The sequence below is a fragment of the Corvus moneduloides genome, chromosome 10 (assembly GCF_009650955.1).
Source record: "Corvus moneduloides isolate bCorMon1 chromosome 10, bCorMon1.pri, whole genome shotgun sequence".
NCBI lineage: Eukaryota > Metazoa > Chordata > Aves > Passeriformes > Corvidae > Corvus > Corvus moneduloides.
Genome location: NC_045485.1, coordinates 18,277,614 through 18,294,856, shown reverse-complemented (window position 1 = coordinate 18,294,856; position 17,243 = coordinate 18,277,614). Strand labels below are relative to the sequence as shown.

Below are 17,243 nucleotides of genomic sequence, written 5' to 3'. Positions count from 1 at the left end.
ACAGACACGCTACGGTGCACAGAGACACAATGTTGTAGCGTGAAGGGTCATTTCCAGGACCCGCACATCCTGATACAGCTACAGGGAGTGCACTTTATAGTGCTGGAGCAGTGAATCAATTAACCCTCTCTGTCTCTTTTCCAGCCAAATCCCCCACCCACTCACTTCTCTGCTTTTCAAACACTGGAGCTGAATATGCTGGAATGAGTCGATCAACGAACAAGGGTAGCAGCAAACTGCGAGCTTTGCTTATGAACAAAGAGAGAACTGCATACAGACTCTGATCACCTAAGTGGAATCAACAAAGAATGGAAGAGAAAGGACAGCAAAAGAGAATACAACCTTATTTCTATCCTTTTTCACATGTGGTGAGAATTATTCTTCATTTCAGAGTTGGAGAAAATACCGGGGTGAGAAGAAATACAGTTTTCCCAAAACAGAAATTCTTAATCTTGTTGATAGAAGAAATGTGCTAAACAAAAGCACGCAAAGAGACAAGCTTCAGAAATATTTTAAAAGTCAAAAGCAAATGAACAACTTGTTTTCCAGAAAGTAGTGAAAAATCTCAACATTCACCAAGTGACCAAAAAGAAAATTACAAAGGATCTTCCTGGATGCAAAGTGAACTCTACCAAAATGCACGAGAAAGAGGTAAGGCTTTCTTCACCTGAAAACTGCAACACATCAAATCTTCTCAGTAACTGAGCATTTGATCAGCTTAATGCCGGGACAGCTGTTTGAGTCTCTGCTTGAAGTGGGAAATGCAAGCATTAAGTCTTTAGCAGAGTTGACAGAGAAAGAAAGAGAGAGAGAGAACAGGCTGTGCTTACTAAAAGCATTGCTCAGATTACAAAAACAAGCGTTTTACTCACTCCTACCCCTTCAAGTAATGGGTAAATTTAGATGTCTCAGTTCGATAAATCTCTACAGTCCCCTTGAGACTGTCACCAGTGTTTTATTGTCTGCAGCTTCCTGACCCTCACCTGATAAATTAGGAAGTGCTGAGATTAAAACGGAAACCTCATACATAATTTCTGAAGATATTTTTGGGGTTACCCTCTGTGGAGAAATAGGATTCTTAATAAGGGGAAATATGGGAACTGCTGTCTGCCTACGCACACACTGCTGGAGACTAGACACTCGGGAGAGGAGGAGTTGCACATACACAACTCGAGCATCTGCCTCTGCATCAGTTTGTACTCAGAAGGAGCAAATCTACATAGACTGTACCTAAAGGGAATCGTTTGGCATTCAGATTTGTCTACCACTCTTTACTGCTGTAGCAAAAAAAAATAAAAGGAACCTAATGCACTGCTTATTTTTGACAGCTACTGATTTTTTTCTTATAATCTTCTGAAATCTGAACGTCGCTATAAAGAGGAGACCAGACCACTGAACCCTACCAACCAGAGATGGACACAAGACAGGACTTTCATTTTTAAAACTATTTTGCGCCCAGCAAGGCACAGGATAAAAAAATTGGATACCAGCTCGGACATGGTTACAGTATCTCAAAATAGCAGATGACCAGTTCACTATACTGACCATGCTGGCCTTCCTTCAGGACCATTCTGGACCAGAGAGGAACAGAGAACTCTTACGCCGTACGCAACTCCTGAGCAAAACACAGCTCCTGAATACATTCCGCTGCACACAAAAATGTCCCATCCTTTACAGTCCTTGAACGGGTCTGGAGCTGGCAATGGATCTTTGTCGCCTCTCTCAGTAACAGGAGCACCCAAGCAGGACTACCCAAGTGAGGAACAAGGAAGCAAAGTGCACTGGGCAGCATTGCTGATCCTCCTGGTGATAATCCCCACCATTGGGGGGAACATACTTGTCATTCTGGCGGTGTCCCTGGAGAAAAAGTTGCAATATGCTACCAACTACTTTCTGACATCCTTGGCGGTGGCAGATTTGCTCGTGGGTCTGTTTGTGATGCCAATTGCCCTTCTCATAATATTATTTGGTAAGTGCAGCATGTTTGTTTCGTCAGGTTTGCATATGGGGTACAATTCTGGGAGGTCTAATTTAAACAGAAAAGTTGTTTGCTTTCCATCATTATAATTTTAAAAATCACTTGGATCAGGGCTGCTAAATCTTCACTCCCTCTCATCTTAATACAGCTTAATGTCTTTACGGGAAGTACAACCATGTGGATATTCTTTCCTTTGAAACAAACCATTCAAAAAACATCCAAGACTCAAAAATATTCAAATAGGAGCTGAAGCACAGGGAATTACATTTTGTACAGTGTAATACAATTTTTAACAACCTCAGCACAATGCTGGTATTTATTGTATTATATTACACCAATTGCAAGCAGTATTCTCTTAAAGAACTTGAAATCAAGGCTAGATATCTGTTCAGTACACTGAACAGCTTTTGAACTTCCTATGATTAGTGCACCTGATTTTACCTGAGTATTGACTCCATGAGCAGTCATATATTTACATGGTCAGTCAGAATTGGTCCCTGGCACCATCAGAGACAACAAACTTTACCAGTACTGGTTTCAGAGAAACTGATTTTCTCCCACCTGGGGAAAGCCACAGGTTCATAATGCATCACAAAGAATTAAATCATCTGTAAGCCAAGGAAGCCTCAATCCATGTACCTCATGTTTGAGATACAGATTTGTCATTTAGTCTGCTTCATATGAAATAAAATAGGTCTTTTTCACATGAACAAACATTGGATGTGGCATTTTCTGTCTCATTAGTCCTTTACAGAACAAGCAGGATTTTTCCACAGTCTCTCACGCCCAGCTTTATTTCAGATACTGCTTCTGACAACTAATTAGAGGCAACTCCATGGGAAAGTCTCTTTTACTCCTAAGAATACACTTTAAATTGTTTATTTTCATCTCATAAATGGAAAAAATCAATGAGACAGATCTTTCAATAAACTTAAAGATTTATATAATTATCTTTAAGGTACAGATACCACTGGGTACTATGAAGGGCTGCAGGACTTCACTTTTCCTAGGCTAGACTCTAGAAGTTGCCTGAGCAACAAGCAAACACAATCATAAACTTTATTTCAGAAAGGCCATCAGTAGCTTCTGTTTGCTGCAGAAAACTGGTATCACTTTATTAACAAATGTGTTTATTCATTAAATGCCTTGTGAATTTCTGTGTGTTACAGACTTCTCCCTATACAGAAGTGTGAACTGGAGGTCAGAATTCAGCATTGAGATCACAGAATAGGGCTTTTTTTTCCAAGCAACAGTTTGTAGAAAGAAAACTGAATACGTAACTGAGATAGTGATTTCTAACTCAAAAAACTAGTCAATTATAGAATACATTGGTACGTCATGTATTTGCACATGTGTGTGTGGAGGCAAGAAACAGATATGCATCTCCATACTTAGACACAGATGCTGTAACTGCTTAGTTCCTACCAAAGGCTTCATTAATAACAACAATAAAAACTACTAGCCATAAAAAGTACTAGTATTGACTAGCAACTAATATAAAGGGAAGGCAAATTCTGGATTTTGTGGAGTAGGTTTTGTGCAGTGATGGAGTTTTCCTGTTTTGATTTTTTTTTTTTAATTATTTTCATTCTACTAGACTAACAAATCTTTTCTTTATAACTTCATAAAGAGTCTATTGCTCCTTAATCTCGCAATTAATCCACAGCTAAACCCTGGTTACAACAGTTTAAAGCATGCTAGGAATCTTAACTCAAAAATCAAACAAAAACATCTTTCATGGTGCAGGAAATTTACCAGAAAGTAGTAAATTCAGCTATAATTAATTAAGTAAGACCACAACCCGCCTTCCACACAACAGTGGTTAAAACTGAAATTTCTTGCATACAACTACTCTCTTTGGCAGCCAACCAGAAAAACTGCTTTGCCTCTTCACTGACTGAGAGAAGATGCTGAGGTGTTTATAGAAGTTCAAAGAATGAGCAAAACATGAGGAGTTACTGGAATGAATATAGAACAGACATTTAAATACATAAGTCTAAATCTTGAAGCTACATTAGCCAGATAACTACTTGAACAAAGAATAGTCATTGACAGCCAAACAGCAAACTAAATCCAGCCTTCTGGCACTTCCACACAGGAATGTTTCCATAATAATGAAAGAGCTGGGTGCAGCTTCTAGATACAGAGTACAAATATTATGCTTCCGATTTGGGATTGATATCTAATTATGCGGAGAAGATTTGGAGGAAAAGGTGTGAACCGAAGTGCAGTCACATTAAGATCCTGACTGTACAAACTAATGTGTCACAGGGTGTTCAAAATCAAAACCTGCTACAGACATTGGCTCCACACCCTGACAGAACACTCACCAAAAAATCTTCAGAAATGGACTGCTTCTGTAATAAAGAGCTGCCCCTTTTAAATGTAAGTAAATAAATGAATCTGTAAACTCATTTGCAGGTGTAATGCCATGAGCAGCACATGATTTTTTCTCAGCAGAGCAACCAAAATGTACTCTGGTACAAGCATACACAGCAATTTTGATTTAGGAGTGTGTGTCAGAATACATAAACATTTTGTAGCTTTTATAGCTTACTAAATTCTTCTCATTTCTTAAAAAAAGCCAAGGAGGGCCCACTAAGAGATAACTGCATTCTCTGAAATCTAGCTTTCAAAACAGTTACCCAAATTTCTAACATTCAGAACTACTGAAATTCATTGGATTGTGAAATTAGCAAACACACTTGAGTAATCCTCCCATTTGCAAAGCCTGCAGAAGGAAGAAGTCTGATGTCCATAGCTTGGTGGGCAATGGCCTACTTGAAGACAACCCATGTACCATCTTTTAAAATATATTCTCTACTCTGGATAATCATCCACTTAAAATCAGAAAGTAATGCTGATCATCCTAGGCTGCAAACCATTATCTTAACCTATCACAAACCACCAGTCTTAATCTTCTCCCATTAGTGATGATGAATCACAACAAATCTTCACTTCTTGCCTGTGCAAACTGCCAGAGAAAACTTTAATCAAGGACTACTTCCAAAATCTCAAATCTAAAGATAAGTAAGAAAACAAAGGTTTATTTATCAGAAGGCAAGCCTAATTAAAAAAAAAAAACAACTTTGATTAAATAAAAAAAACTAGAGAACAGCCTGGAGACACCAGGCCTTGGCAGCCCAGAGAGCCAAGTACTGCCATGAGGGTGAACACCCCACATGCAGCTACAGACACACACATCAGTGTGAAGACTGAAACTCAGGGTTAAATGGGCTGGTGACTGAAAATATCCATTTCCATCTCAGCAAAAACATCATTATATAACAGCAACAAAGCCCTTTACAGGTAACACATTCTGCGGCCCTTACAGCAGAAGAACAAATGGTTTCCAAGTCTATTTAAAGATTTCTCTCAATCATACTTAGACATGTACCCAAGCAGTGCTTTCTCTTAAGCTTTCCAAAACCATTTTGGCTTACAGCAAGAGCAGCTCTTCTATACTGTACTTTGTTATAAGAATTACACATTTCCAAGGTATTTCCTATAAATAAAGCTTTTCTTAAATAAAGATTAATCAAAGGTAGACAGTTGCAGTAAAAGCTCATTTTACTTCTCTTAAGGTTGAAGACAAATCTTAAAGCATGTACTCTGTCTTGTTTAGACTCAAAATAAGCAAAATCTGCAACAGCAGCACTGCTGCAGTGCTGGGAGGACCCGAGGCAAGGTTTGTAGGAAGAAAGACTTTCTTTTTAACCACCTGACAGCTGGAGAAACCAGACAAATTTTCAGTCAGGCACCTTTGTCAGGTCACCAAGTTATAGCAGAATACACTACAGAATGAATCCTAGACAACTGTGTGACTCTTCTGGACTTTAAAGTATCAGTTTCATGATATTTGTTTCATTTAAATAATAACCATCATATTCAGTTCTTATCAGTTACTGCATTTAAAGTTTACTTTGATTTTGTTTGGACAAAACCCAGCATCTCTTCCACACAAATGCAGCAGGACATAATGCTACAATCATGAATGTGATTACCTACTGCCTTCTGCACCCAGTTCAAAGCTAGAAAAAATAAAGAAAATATAAAGCTTTCTCTGTTCAGTTGCACTTGTCAACTCACAAAAGCTCTTACAACTCAAAAATGTACAAGATTGCTTTGTATCAGGCCACTGTTTAAATGTATCTTTATTTCAAAGAAGCAAAAGGGCCTTTTGTTGCAAAATATTTTCTTCTGCCAACAGTAAATTAACTAAAAAAGGAAAGACTTTTTACACTAGGGTTCTCCAGGACGCAAAGCAGTTATAATCCAGGGAATGGCATGTGAGTACTATCCAAAAGAAGTATTAGCTGCTCACTTGAAATCCAGCTGTGTTATCTGCCATCCTTTAAGTTGTAGAACACACTTTCTATTGTTCAAGTTTTATCTGAACTAATCCTTCATCATGAAGTCAAAAGAAGCTGTCAGTTTTCTGGACTGAGCAAAAACATTTCAAGCCCATCAAATCAGTTACTTCTTTTACTATATCTTTTTTTAATTACAGCTGGTTACATGAGCCACAATATATTTTGGTTTTTCTGATCCATTTCAGTAATGCACCATACCTTACTGCCAGCTAAAAGTCTAGGCACGAAAATTAAAGATGAGTAAATGTTTCATAATCTACTAATTACAACTTTTTCATACCTGCCTGACAGACTAATTTTTTTGAAGCATAATTTCAACCATAGAACCTATTTTAGGAAATAATTATGGTAGATACTAAAATTTACTGGTTAATAAATTGAAAACAGACTGCCTCTATTCCTTCTGCCTCACTGCCCACATCATATCCTCACCTGGAGTCCTCTGCTTTGGGGATGGCTGAAGTTCAGTTCAGGGCTCCATCCATCCGTTCTCTTTGTTTAACACGGAAGGTTTCCCAGCATAGGTAAGAGTGCAGACAAGTACTTGCTATGTTTGTCTTCATAAAATTTTCCATCCTCTGCAGTTTACAATTCAAGTCAAAGCTGCACCATTATCATTTCCATCTCTCAGTCATGTTACGAAAAAATGTTTTAATCTCAAATGACTGCAATGTTACCACATTGATAAGACTGGACATTACAAAAGTCCAGCTCATTTGGCACTCTCAGCATGCAGGTCTATTTATGCTGACCAAGGAAATTAAAACCAATCTGATTTATTAGAAACGTCTTTTTCCCCCCTAATCATCACTCAACAAAGAACAGATTTCCCTGGCAATACCATTAATGTACCTACTGATTGAGCACAGCTGAATTTTACAAGGGAGGAAAATACATTTAGTAGATCAACTTCTACCATTAGAAACAGAAAAATCTTCCTCATTCACACATTCTTCCCCGAGACTACAGAACATCCTTATAGACACACAACACTTAAGTGCACCTCAAACTGAACACTGCTTACACTGGATTGCAGTACAAGCTACTTCTGAGTGAAAATACACCAGTTAGAAAAAAAATAATCAGAGTTCCATTAATGTTCATTTGGTATTGTAGACATTGATAAGGGAGACACAGCTCTCAAAAATACAAGCCTTTTGGAAATCTGAACACTACAAAACCTTCATCTTGGATACAGTGCAGTTGACAGGCCCTATGTTTGCTATAAAGATTAACATTAAGGACAGGTAACTACTCTAAGAAACAGGATGCCAGAATTAAAATCCAAGCCATTGCTCCTGGGGAAACAGACCAAAAATAAAAAGGTCATGCATAAAAATTTTCAATTTTTATAAAATCCTTACTGAGACAGAACAGCCCTATGTCACATTAGTGCTCAACTGTATCTGGCCAAATGATGCAGCAAACTCATTTTAAAGATGTGTGAACGAGATTCTTCAAAATCACTCCTAAGATTCAACAGTGGTTCTACAATGACAAACTAATACTTTGGTTATGACCCATTATCTCCTTCATTTAATATAACCTTGAATCATAGTACTATCAAGGAGAAACAGCTGAAAATAATCATTTAACAGCAGGCTTGCAAGAACCAAACAGCCATGGTCCATTTTTTATAACTTTTTAATCCAGAGTCCTTGCCACAAAAGGACAAAAAGACAGGGTAAGGTTTACAGTACACAAATAGCCTGATCAATGTGATGGCAGCAACCATGCTGGTTAGGAGCTAACTAAAATGTAAAACAGAACCCATCTGAGGCAGTGGCAAAGCTCAGCTCCTGTAGTACTATGGATTTCTCAAAGATACTGGCGCCACAATAAAATCACACACTGAAAGTTCTCAAAAAGCTTAAATTCTAATGAATTTTTTGTTCTCTTTCAGACAATACCTGGCCTTTACCAACTGCCTTGTGTCCTATGTGGCTGTTCCTTGATGTCCTCTTTTCCACAGCTTCCATCATGCACCTCTGTGCCATCTCACTAGACCGCTACATTGCGATAAAAAAGCCAATCCAGGCCAGTCAGTACAATTCATGGGCTACAACAATCATCAAAATCATCGTGGTTTGGCTCATTTCAATAGGTATGTGAGACCTGGAGACTAGAAAAGGAATACAGAAGCTTTTTATGTCCAAAACAATAGGTGACAGGTGGGGAAAATGGAAAATTTGGCCAAGTACTATTGATTGGAAGACCGTAACACTCAGGCTGGCTGAAGTCCACCTCTTGGATCATACACAGCTACACCATAAAAATCTGCACGAACCACTGCTCCTTATTAGGCCCACTAGAAAGGCCAAGGATTGAGTCAGACTGATAATCATCACTCTTCTTCATGCTCCTAAAAGTTCAAAAATCAGAAGACAGTATCTGCATGCATAGTATGTCTCCTGGGAAAGCAAGATTTCATGTTCCTGTGGTGCTATATTTTGTCCCAAACACAATTTTAAGCCTTCAGTAGATATTGGTAAATTCTGTGCTGCATGAAGAAGTACAAAAAAGTTAATTACTTATAGCAAAGAAACAAATGAGTGGCTGGTAACATCCAGGCTAACAATGAAGGCTAAGACAGCACATAGGAAGGCTAATATATAACCAAAAAACCCCCAACCAAAACAACAAACCCTGAACAGTTTATATAAAGGATACCAACGTACAAACTTCTATGATATCAGTATCTCTGTGATGTGCATGTGGCACCTCACCTGTCTTTAATGCTTAAAAAAATAAATCTGTTAAATGAGCTAAGGAAGGGAAAACATTTAATGCAAATAACTTAATACATGCTGCAGATAGCCATAGTGCTGTATGCATTGTGTGCAAGACCAAACAAAATTATTCTGCATTATTAAGACCATTATGCATAGGAGAATGGGTACATCCACCTTCTTGGCTGAAGCAAACGCGCCTAAACCCCGAATTTCCAACTTCAAAAAAATTCTGGAAGAGCTGTGATGATAGGAGAAAAGATGCTACCTCTATTCTATCACCACCCCCACCCCCCAAAAAAAAAAAACTTAGCATGATAAGACACTTAAAAGTTGACCTTCTAATGTGTGATTTATTGCCATTAACCAGCACTGTACTTTTCAATTTCTTTCTATCTAACTTAAGACTACTCTGCAGCTGAGCCAGGTTCTCCAAATCAAAGGTTAATTCAATTCAATCTTCATTTTAAATGCTTGTTGTATCTGAAGGTGCGCTTCTAATTACAAAAGGGGTCGAGTTGCTGAAGGGTAACCCATTTTGCTCTTGCTGCTTTCAACCAACTTGTAGGCAGAGTAGCAGAGGAATACAGTAAATCCCTGTATCTCATTAAGTGGTATCAGAAAACAGCACAAATCACCTTCACCAGACAGCAAGGAACCTGTTGTTTTTGTTGTAATGTCAGACTGCTGGCAAATGAAGTCCTGACTGTAATTTAGTGGTTATAAAAAATTCATTTAAAAGACAAGACTGCTAACATTTTTTTTAAACCAGTGGTGAATTACAGAGCTAGCCAGCCTCATTTAAACACTCCTAAATATGCAGGAGACTTTAAACAACAAATCCATCTCAAACACACACTGCATAATTCTGGCAACTATTTAGCTACTTGTATATATGAAAGAGTCAAGCAGGGTGAAAAAAATCAGCTGTGTCCAGTCACTTGATGTGGTTAATAGAAGAGGGAAAGACAAGACTTAGGTATTTACAAAACTGCCCCTCAAAAAGTGCAAAGGTTACCCTGGGGAAGGGAAAAAAAAAGGGCAGATGGCATTAGGGAAACACATTTCACTGGAGGAAAAGCCATGCTAATTCTAACAACCAGAGTCAAAGCAATTCATGTGTTTTACACTTGAAAAGTTGGCAACTTTATACTGCTTCCTCAATCACTATGGGTTAGGCCCAATCTCCTTAGAAAGGGCACTCTGTTAAAGCTCAGCTTGCCAAGTCTTACAAAGTACTGTTTGCCCAATTAGCCACGTGATGCTCTCAACAACTCAATTGTGTCCGTCACCCCATTCGTGCTCCAGAGCTCAGGAATTACCTTCCTTTAGAAACCCTGAGGCTTCAGGCCCAGTGAAGCGATTGCAAGCGATTACCCTTTGCTGAAGCACTTGTTTTTTTTCCTGCAGGCATTGCAATTCCGATCCCTATCAGAGGCATTGAGGATGGAAATGGCAACTCTAAAAACATCACGTGTGCACTGATGCCTGATCGTTTTCATGACTTCATTCTGTACGGATCAGTGGCTTCCTTCTTCATTCCCCTCGCTATCATGATTGTCACTTATTTCCTGACAATCCAAGTGCTGCGCAAAAAGGCCTATTTGATCAACAAGCCGCCCCAGCGCTTCACCTGGTCAACAGTGTCCACAGTCTTTCAGCGTGACACAACACCTGCCTCCTCACCAGAAAAGGTGGCCATGCTAAATGGCTCCAGAAAAGACCAGACTTTGTCCAGTGACATGCCTATCTGCAGGACATCCACCATCGGGAGGAAGTCCATGCAAACGATAACTAATGAACAAAGGGCGTCAAAAGTTCTGGGGATTGTATTTTTTCTTTTCTTGTTGATGTGGTGCCCATTCTTCATAACAAACATCAGCTCAGTTCTGTGCAACTCCTGCAACCAGGAGGTTTTTCAAAAGCTTTTGGAGATATTTGTTTGGATAGGGTATGTATCCTCAGGAGTGAACCCTCTTGTATATACACTCTTCAACAAAACATTTAGGGAGGCTTTCAGCAGGTACATCACTTGCAACTATCAGACCACAAAGCGTATCAAGGCCCTTCGGCAGCGCTCCAGCAGGATCTCCTTCAGAAGCTCTGTGGCAGAAAATTCCAAGCTCTTTGTCATGAATGGGATGAGAAATGGGATTAACCCCATTATGTACCAGAGCCCAATGAGGCTGAGGAGCTCACCCATCCAAGCATCATCGGCCGTTCTGCTGGATACGTTGCTGCTCACCGAGAACGAGGTTGATAAAACAGAAGAACAAGTCAGCTATGTATAGTGGAATGGCAGCCATGTCCATACAGCATTACTGTATGTATTATTCCAGATAACTGTGCTGTAAGAGGGTATAAATACTGTTGTTTTCTGTTATTTAAGCAAGCAGTATCTTATAAATTTATATTAATTCCTCTCCTTCAAAGTCTCCTCTACTTTAACCCCAACCCCATGGTGGCATACAACTTCATTCCATGACAAATGACTCGTGCAGAACTGTAGCCTAAGGAAGAGGGAAATAAATAAAAGCTAAATCAGTTTAAGTATCTGACTTCAGTTCTCATCACCTTCAGTCTCTTCAAAGCACATCTTTATAAGAAAAGCATTTCTGTACAAACACTACTCTAAAATTTACTCTGGCAAGAAGACAAAACTTTGTAGGTTGATGCTCTACAGTGGAAGCAGCAGAGGGATATAAGCTCATTGGTTTTAATTTAAATCTCTGTAAACGAACCAGCACACAAGCTCACTGCTTTCCCTCCTACAGACACATTCCTCTGCTGAGACTGTGTACCCACATAGGAGCTTTCCTTGCTCTCTGAGGGTGTGTAAATCACAAGCAGAATCACTCGCTCCAGAGACCAATGTACATGCCCATTCCATAAGGCATGATTAAAAATTCCATGTATGGAAATGATGTCTTTCCTGTAGGGGTGGGCAGAATATCTCACCCACCTGAATTTCACTTCATTACATTCACATACTCATAAGATCAGTGTTGCCAGATTATTCAAAGAAAACTGCCCTTTTTTCTTTTCATACTAAGAAAATGAATTATTTAATCAAAATAGCACAATACACAATCAATGATCATAAGTAAAACAGGATACACAAAGCCTGGAACATCCCTGTAATATATATGAACAAGCTTCCTTTTTAATGACCATGGGAACTTCAGTGAAAGCCTCCCCTCATCCAATGTAGTTCACAGAAAGTAGAGAAATCACAGATAGAACAGCCACTTCACATGAAAACAAGAGCAAATATTTAAGAGACAGCAGAGACAACAGTACTGCCTACACCTGCACATATTCACAGTTTATCTTAACTCAAAATTATTTAATTGGACTAATGGCCAATTACAGGTCCCAATTTACACTCTCTCAAACATGCTCAAGACTTCCATACGAGCACAAAATTAACAGAAAGAATCGGTCCTCACAATCCATAACAGCTATCAGAGTCTGACATTTGGGAAATTAGAAACTTCCAACAGCTCCAGACTCTTTGGGAAAGGAAACTGTATTTCCCCAAAGTACTGGAGTTCTTACAGCAAGCACCCAGATCACCATTTCTTCCATAGTTTCCATTTACAGTAAAATTTTCAGCTTGGGCTTTGTTTTCATTTTTAATGTTTTCAGCATTCTTCAGTTACACTAAAATTATGTACAGCAAAGGGCTTAGGATTTTTTCATCTGCAGAACAGAAAGTACTAAAGATAACATGTCCTTCCAAGATTTATCTATCTATATTTAATTTAAAACATATGCAAGCTCAAAACAGAGCCTACTATAACAACTGCCAAAGAGTTTCAAGAGAAAGCATTAAAAATACATCTGTGGTAAGTTGCAGTAAGTTGTCTCCTTCCTCCCCTTTTTGGTGATAATCACTAGCCACTTAAATCAGAGCAAATTCTAACAGCTCTCCTTCCTCTTCCCTTAACCAAAATTTGTTTGAGAGGATTCTGTAGTTAAAAGTCAGAATGGATGGACTGCAATAGCTGTGAAAGACATCTACACTAAAAAATATTTGAGAATCAAATGCTTTTAAATAAGACCTGGATTACTTCAAAGCTCAAACAGGAAGGGAATAGGAATAAAAAAAAACCCCAAGCCCCCTAAAAACTTCCATTTATGTCACTGAAATCATCCCAGAGCAGTGCCTTATTTAACCCAGAGCTCTGGAACCAGGTGAAGGTGCAATCACACCCATGCACAGAGTGATCACAGCAAAAAAACTTAAAAGCATCTCTTGCAATGCAGGAACTGGCATTCACAAGGAGTAACACCAAAAGGCAAACACCATTCCTGAGGGGTTATTGCCCAGCAGTCAGAAAGCAAGAAGCAGTCATCTTTGAAAATCCATATTAATTAAACAAAAAAATGTTCATACAGCAGGCAGCAATCATCTACTTTCAGCCACAATTTAAATTTTCCCTTTCCATCAGAAACATCACAGCTGGTTCAGAGCATCTAGAAAAACTGAGAGGTAACTTAGTTCTTTTCTGTCTGATCCTGTTCTTGTATAGCTGTCAAGTCTGCAATCTGTCTTACTCAAGAAGTAATTTGCCCTAAATGTCCCACAAAGAAAGATTCCAAGGCCTCTTTGTAATCAGTACTTAGACCTCCACCAACAGGAAATAGTCCTTGAAAAAGTCTCACCCAACAGAGATGTATTTTCTCAAGCCAGTATGCAGGTTTCTGAATTTTAGTAACTGTAAACAGAAGCTCAGCATGTTCCAGTTACTGAGTTCAGTCAGCAACAAGAAACCTCAATCTAAAGGACTAGTGACTAACCAAAAGTCCAGTCTTCCTACAGGGAGAGAAAGTTTCTCCATGGACAGAAACATACCAGCAAGAAAGCATGCACATTCCATGCTTCCACTTTCCAAGTGGAAAACATTCCACTTAGCATGCTAAGTGTAAGAAGACATTGCTCATTGCTTGTCCACTTACAAAGCAAAAAAGCTGAGAATTCAGGTAACAGCCTTGGAAAGCAGGACAGAGCAAGAAAAAAGATGAAGATGCAGAACTATGAAATAAAAAAACATGAACAGCAGAGCTCTTGTTTTAGCAACTGTATCTACAAGAACAAGATCTGAACAAAGACATCACCTTCATTAGTAAGACATGAGGAGAGAGTCACTGCAAGCTCCTGTAAGAAGCACCAGTTTGTTGTATGGTTACTAAGGACAACACTGCTCGTCAGCTATCAACAAGCATGACAGGAGGCTCAGGACTATATCCTGAGCATTGTCTTTAGGAAACACAAATTTATAAAATATATTTTTATATGCTGTCTGCAAAGTGAGCGTATTTTCATAGCATTATAATATTTTACCACCTTTTTCATAAAGATAGCAGCATAAATAATAACTGATAAAGCTTTGCAGTCACTTGGCTGTAGAACACAAGACATTTTTACAGAAGGAAGGGGTCATGCACTTCCCATTTAACACACAAAACAAAAATAGAGGGATTCCTTTCTCTGGAGCAAAACATTCCCAATTCTTTCAGAATCTGACCCACACCAAATCAGCCACCTGGCCAGCTCTATAGTCTCTGCACATAAAATAATAAAATCTCCATAAAATAATAACTTAAGAGTTACCTAGTTCAACTTTTTTCATTATGACAAAGACCTTTACCTGGCATATTTAATTTCTTTTTAAACTACCAAAAAGCAAGATAAAAGTCAAAGCTGATCCATAACATCCAAGCACTATGGGAAGAACACTTTAGAAGAACAATGGACAAGTATGGTGGTTGTTTAGTTGTTTAATTATTTAAAATACATTAGGAGATATTTAGTCAGTGCTCTGTCTGCCTATCTAATTAAAAATTACAGCACAGACATGGACATAAGGACTCAGCAGTCTTGCAGAGAAGAAAATAATGGAGTTCAAAGCCTAATAGAATAAGTGTCTTGAAATGCAAATAAAGGGATTACCTTACAAAAAATGAAAAAAAACAACAACAAAACCCATACAAAACAGACAAAACCAGAAAAATCAACCAAAGTCCCAACCTTTAAGTCACTCTGAGAAACCGAGAAGCAAGAAATTCAGCTAATCCCAGCTATAGTGATGTGATATAGAATGCTTTTTGTAAAGCCAGTCCTAAACCACCTGAGGTTCCGTAAGCTGCAAGCCTTTAGCTATCAAGAAACTTACAGGCAGCTAGAAAAATGTATTATTCAGTTATCTTGTATCCTACAAGTATAAAATATAGTTATATTCCTAACTATATTACACTAGGCTGTACTAGTATCAATTTTCAAATGCAAATACAGTTAAAATCAAGAGTTAAACAGAAGGCACTGAGTAGAGAGGCTGATGCTATAAACTGGTGCTGTATCACCTGCACACAAGAGGCACACAGAATTTTTTTATAGTGCTTCACAGAAAGTGTTGCTTTTCTACACTGTTTTCATACTGTGGAAAAATCCACATCACTGCAAGCTGGTATAGGAAAACAAAAGCATTATTCCCCTAAATCTTTTTCTAGGCTGCTGTATGTAACATCAGACTTAAAAAGTAAACCAATGTAAGCACAGTAAACCTGGTAAAGGCACACTCACCAACCTGGGACACTGGAGCCCAATGAGGCAGAACATTTGCCAGAGCTCTTCTGGCTTTTTGCCTTGCAAGCTGGAGCCAGGAGTCCCAGAATTCTGGCCAGTTCTCAGCACTAACTTAATATTACCATGAAGCACTAGATTTTTTCTTCATATTGAAAAAGATGCCTATGTACAACTGCTCAGAAGCCCTTCTTTGTTTCGCTTCCCCTTCGGCTCTCTAGGCAACCATTAACATGGCAGAAACAACAGTCAGGAGAGAAGTAACTTCCATAATTTTGCCTTGGTATAACAACGTGGTGTTTGCTATCAGTTCCATTCCCATGAGAAACAATGTTTTCTCCAGTGGAAAAGGAAGACTTTTGCCCTGCAGAGGAGAAGAAGCCCTTTCATTTTGCAATGGGAATCTATGTACAAAAATAGGAAAGATGTGTCCATTTTTACTCTTATTTTTCATAATTCATGTCAATCCTATTTGTCAAGCCACAGCTACGATTCCTTGCATCCAGGTATTCAGGTCCTTTCCAACCTCTGAAAAACAACACCATGCTCTTAAAAATGAAGAGCTTTTTACTCCCTAAAGGATCCTCTTTACAAAAGCTCTACACAGATAATGGCAACTCATTTTCGAATTCACTAAACCCTGTACAACTTCAGTGAAAGTCTAAGGCTTCTCCTGATTATAGTAAGACTTCTGCTACTATTTCTTTGAAAGGTACCTTCATTCTCCTCTCCCAGGAAGACTGAGTGAGACAAAGATATAATGTATTGGATTGTAAACAAAACCCTTTTAATCTTTCCTATGCAACAATTAACAAGCAGATATGTTTCACTAAATTCCTCTTCACAGTTAAAACATTGAAAAAGTCACTAGCGCAGATCTCATTAGAGTGACTGTCCTCATACTCAATTACCCAGATCATCTGCCATCTGCCTTCTGGATAAAGGTAGGCTAGAGGATGTTAAGGAAACAAACTGTCTGAGCCTTCCTGGAATAAAATCCAAGTATCTGATCTGTTTGCCTTAAAACAAATACATAGCCTTAAAATACCAAAGGCTACGAAAACACAAAGAATACAAAAGCAGGAAACATTACTATTTCACTTGCATCACCCTAAAATGACAAACTGAACAGAAGCCATGCAGAGTTCTTCATGTTTGGGTAGCCTACACTTATCAGCTGAGACTACATCTTCCTTTTGGGACTCTCTAGAGGCTGCACTGTTCCCTGTCCTGCCCGCAGCCTTTTTCCAACAGTATTGCATGAAGACAAAAACAGCATCCTACAACTCAAGTCCCACTTCCCGCTGACTCCCATTCCCCTGGATGTAACAACTGCTATGAGAGCATTAAACCTTTTTAGTTCATGCTTGCAAGCACTGCTGCATCCCACATTGAAGCTTTCTCCCTAACCAGATTTGTTCTATCCATAAAACATCCACCTCCTTATTTTGTATATAAAATAAAGTGTTTAGATACCCTGCAGCACTGCTCTAACAATATAAAAATAAGGCTGACTACATAATCCAATCACATCTCACTCTGCAATACCAACAAAGATCAATTCATCATCTAAAGTG

At 38.7% G+C, this 17,243-nt stretch overlaps 2 protein-coding genes across 3 annotated transcripts in view; one reads left to right on the top strand and one right to left on the bottom strand.

Moving 5' to 3' along the window:
• The window catches only part of PSMD1 (proteasome 26S subunit, non-ATPase 1), a 63,549-nt gene that overhangs the window by 26,318 nt on the left and 19,988 nt on the right, over window positions 1-17,243 (bottom strand). The gene's annotated exons all lie outside the window — the stretch shown is intronic.
• On the top strand, window positions 9-11,630 carry HTR2B (5-hydroxytryptamine receptor 2B). Of its 2 annotated transcripts, XM_032120274.1 has the most exons (4): window positions 9-651; window positions 1,329-1,969; window positions 8,255-8,455; window positions 10,491-11,617. In XM_032120274.1, exons 2-4 carry the CDS (start codon window positions 1,660-1,662, stop codon window positions 11,369-11,371), a joined length of 1,392 nt encoding a protein of 463 aa, XP_031976165.1. In that variant the 5' UTR covers window positions 9-651; window positions 1,329-1,659; the 3' UTR covers window positions 11,372-11,617. The 2 variants fall into 2 exon arrangements, with proteins under 2 accessions (XP_031976165.1, XP_031976164.1); XM_032120273.1 differs by having other exon boundaries at window positions 9-1,969; window positions 10,491-11,630.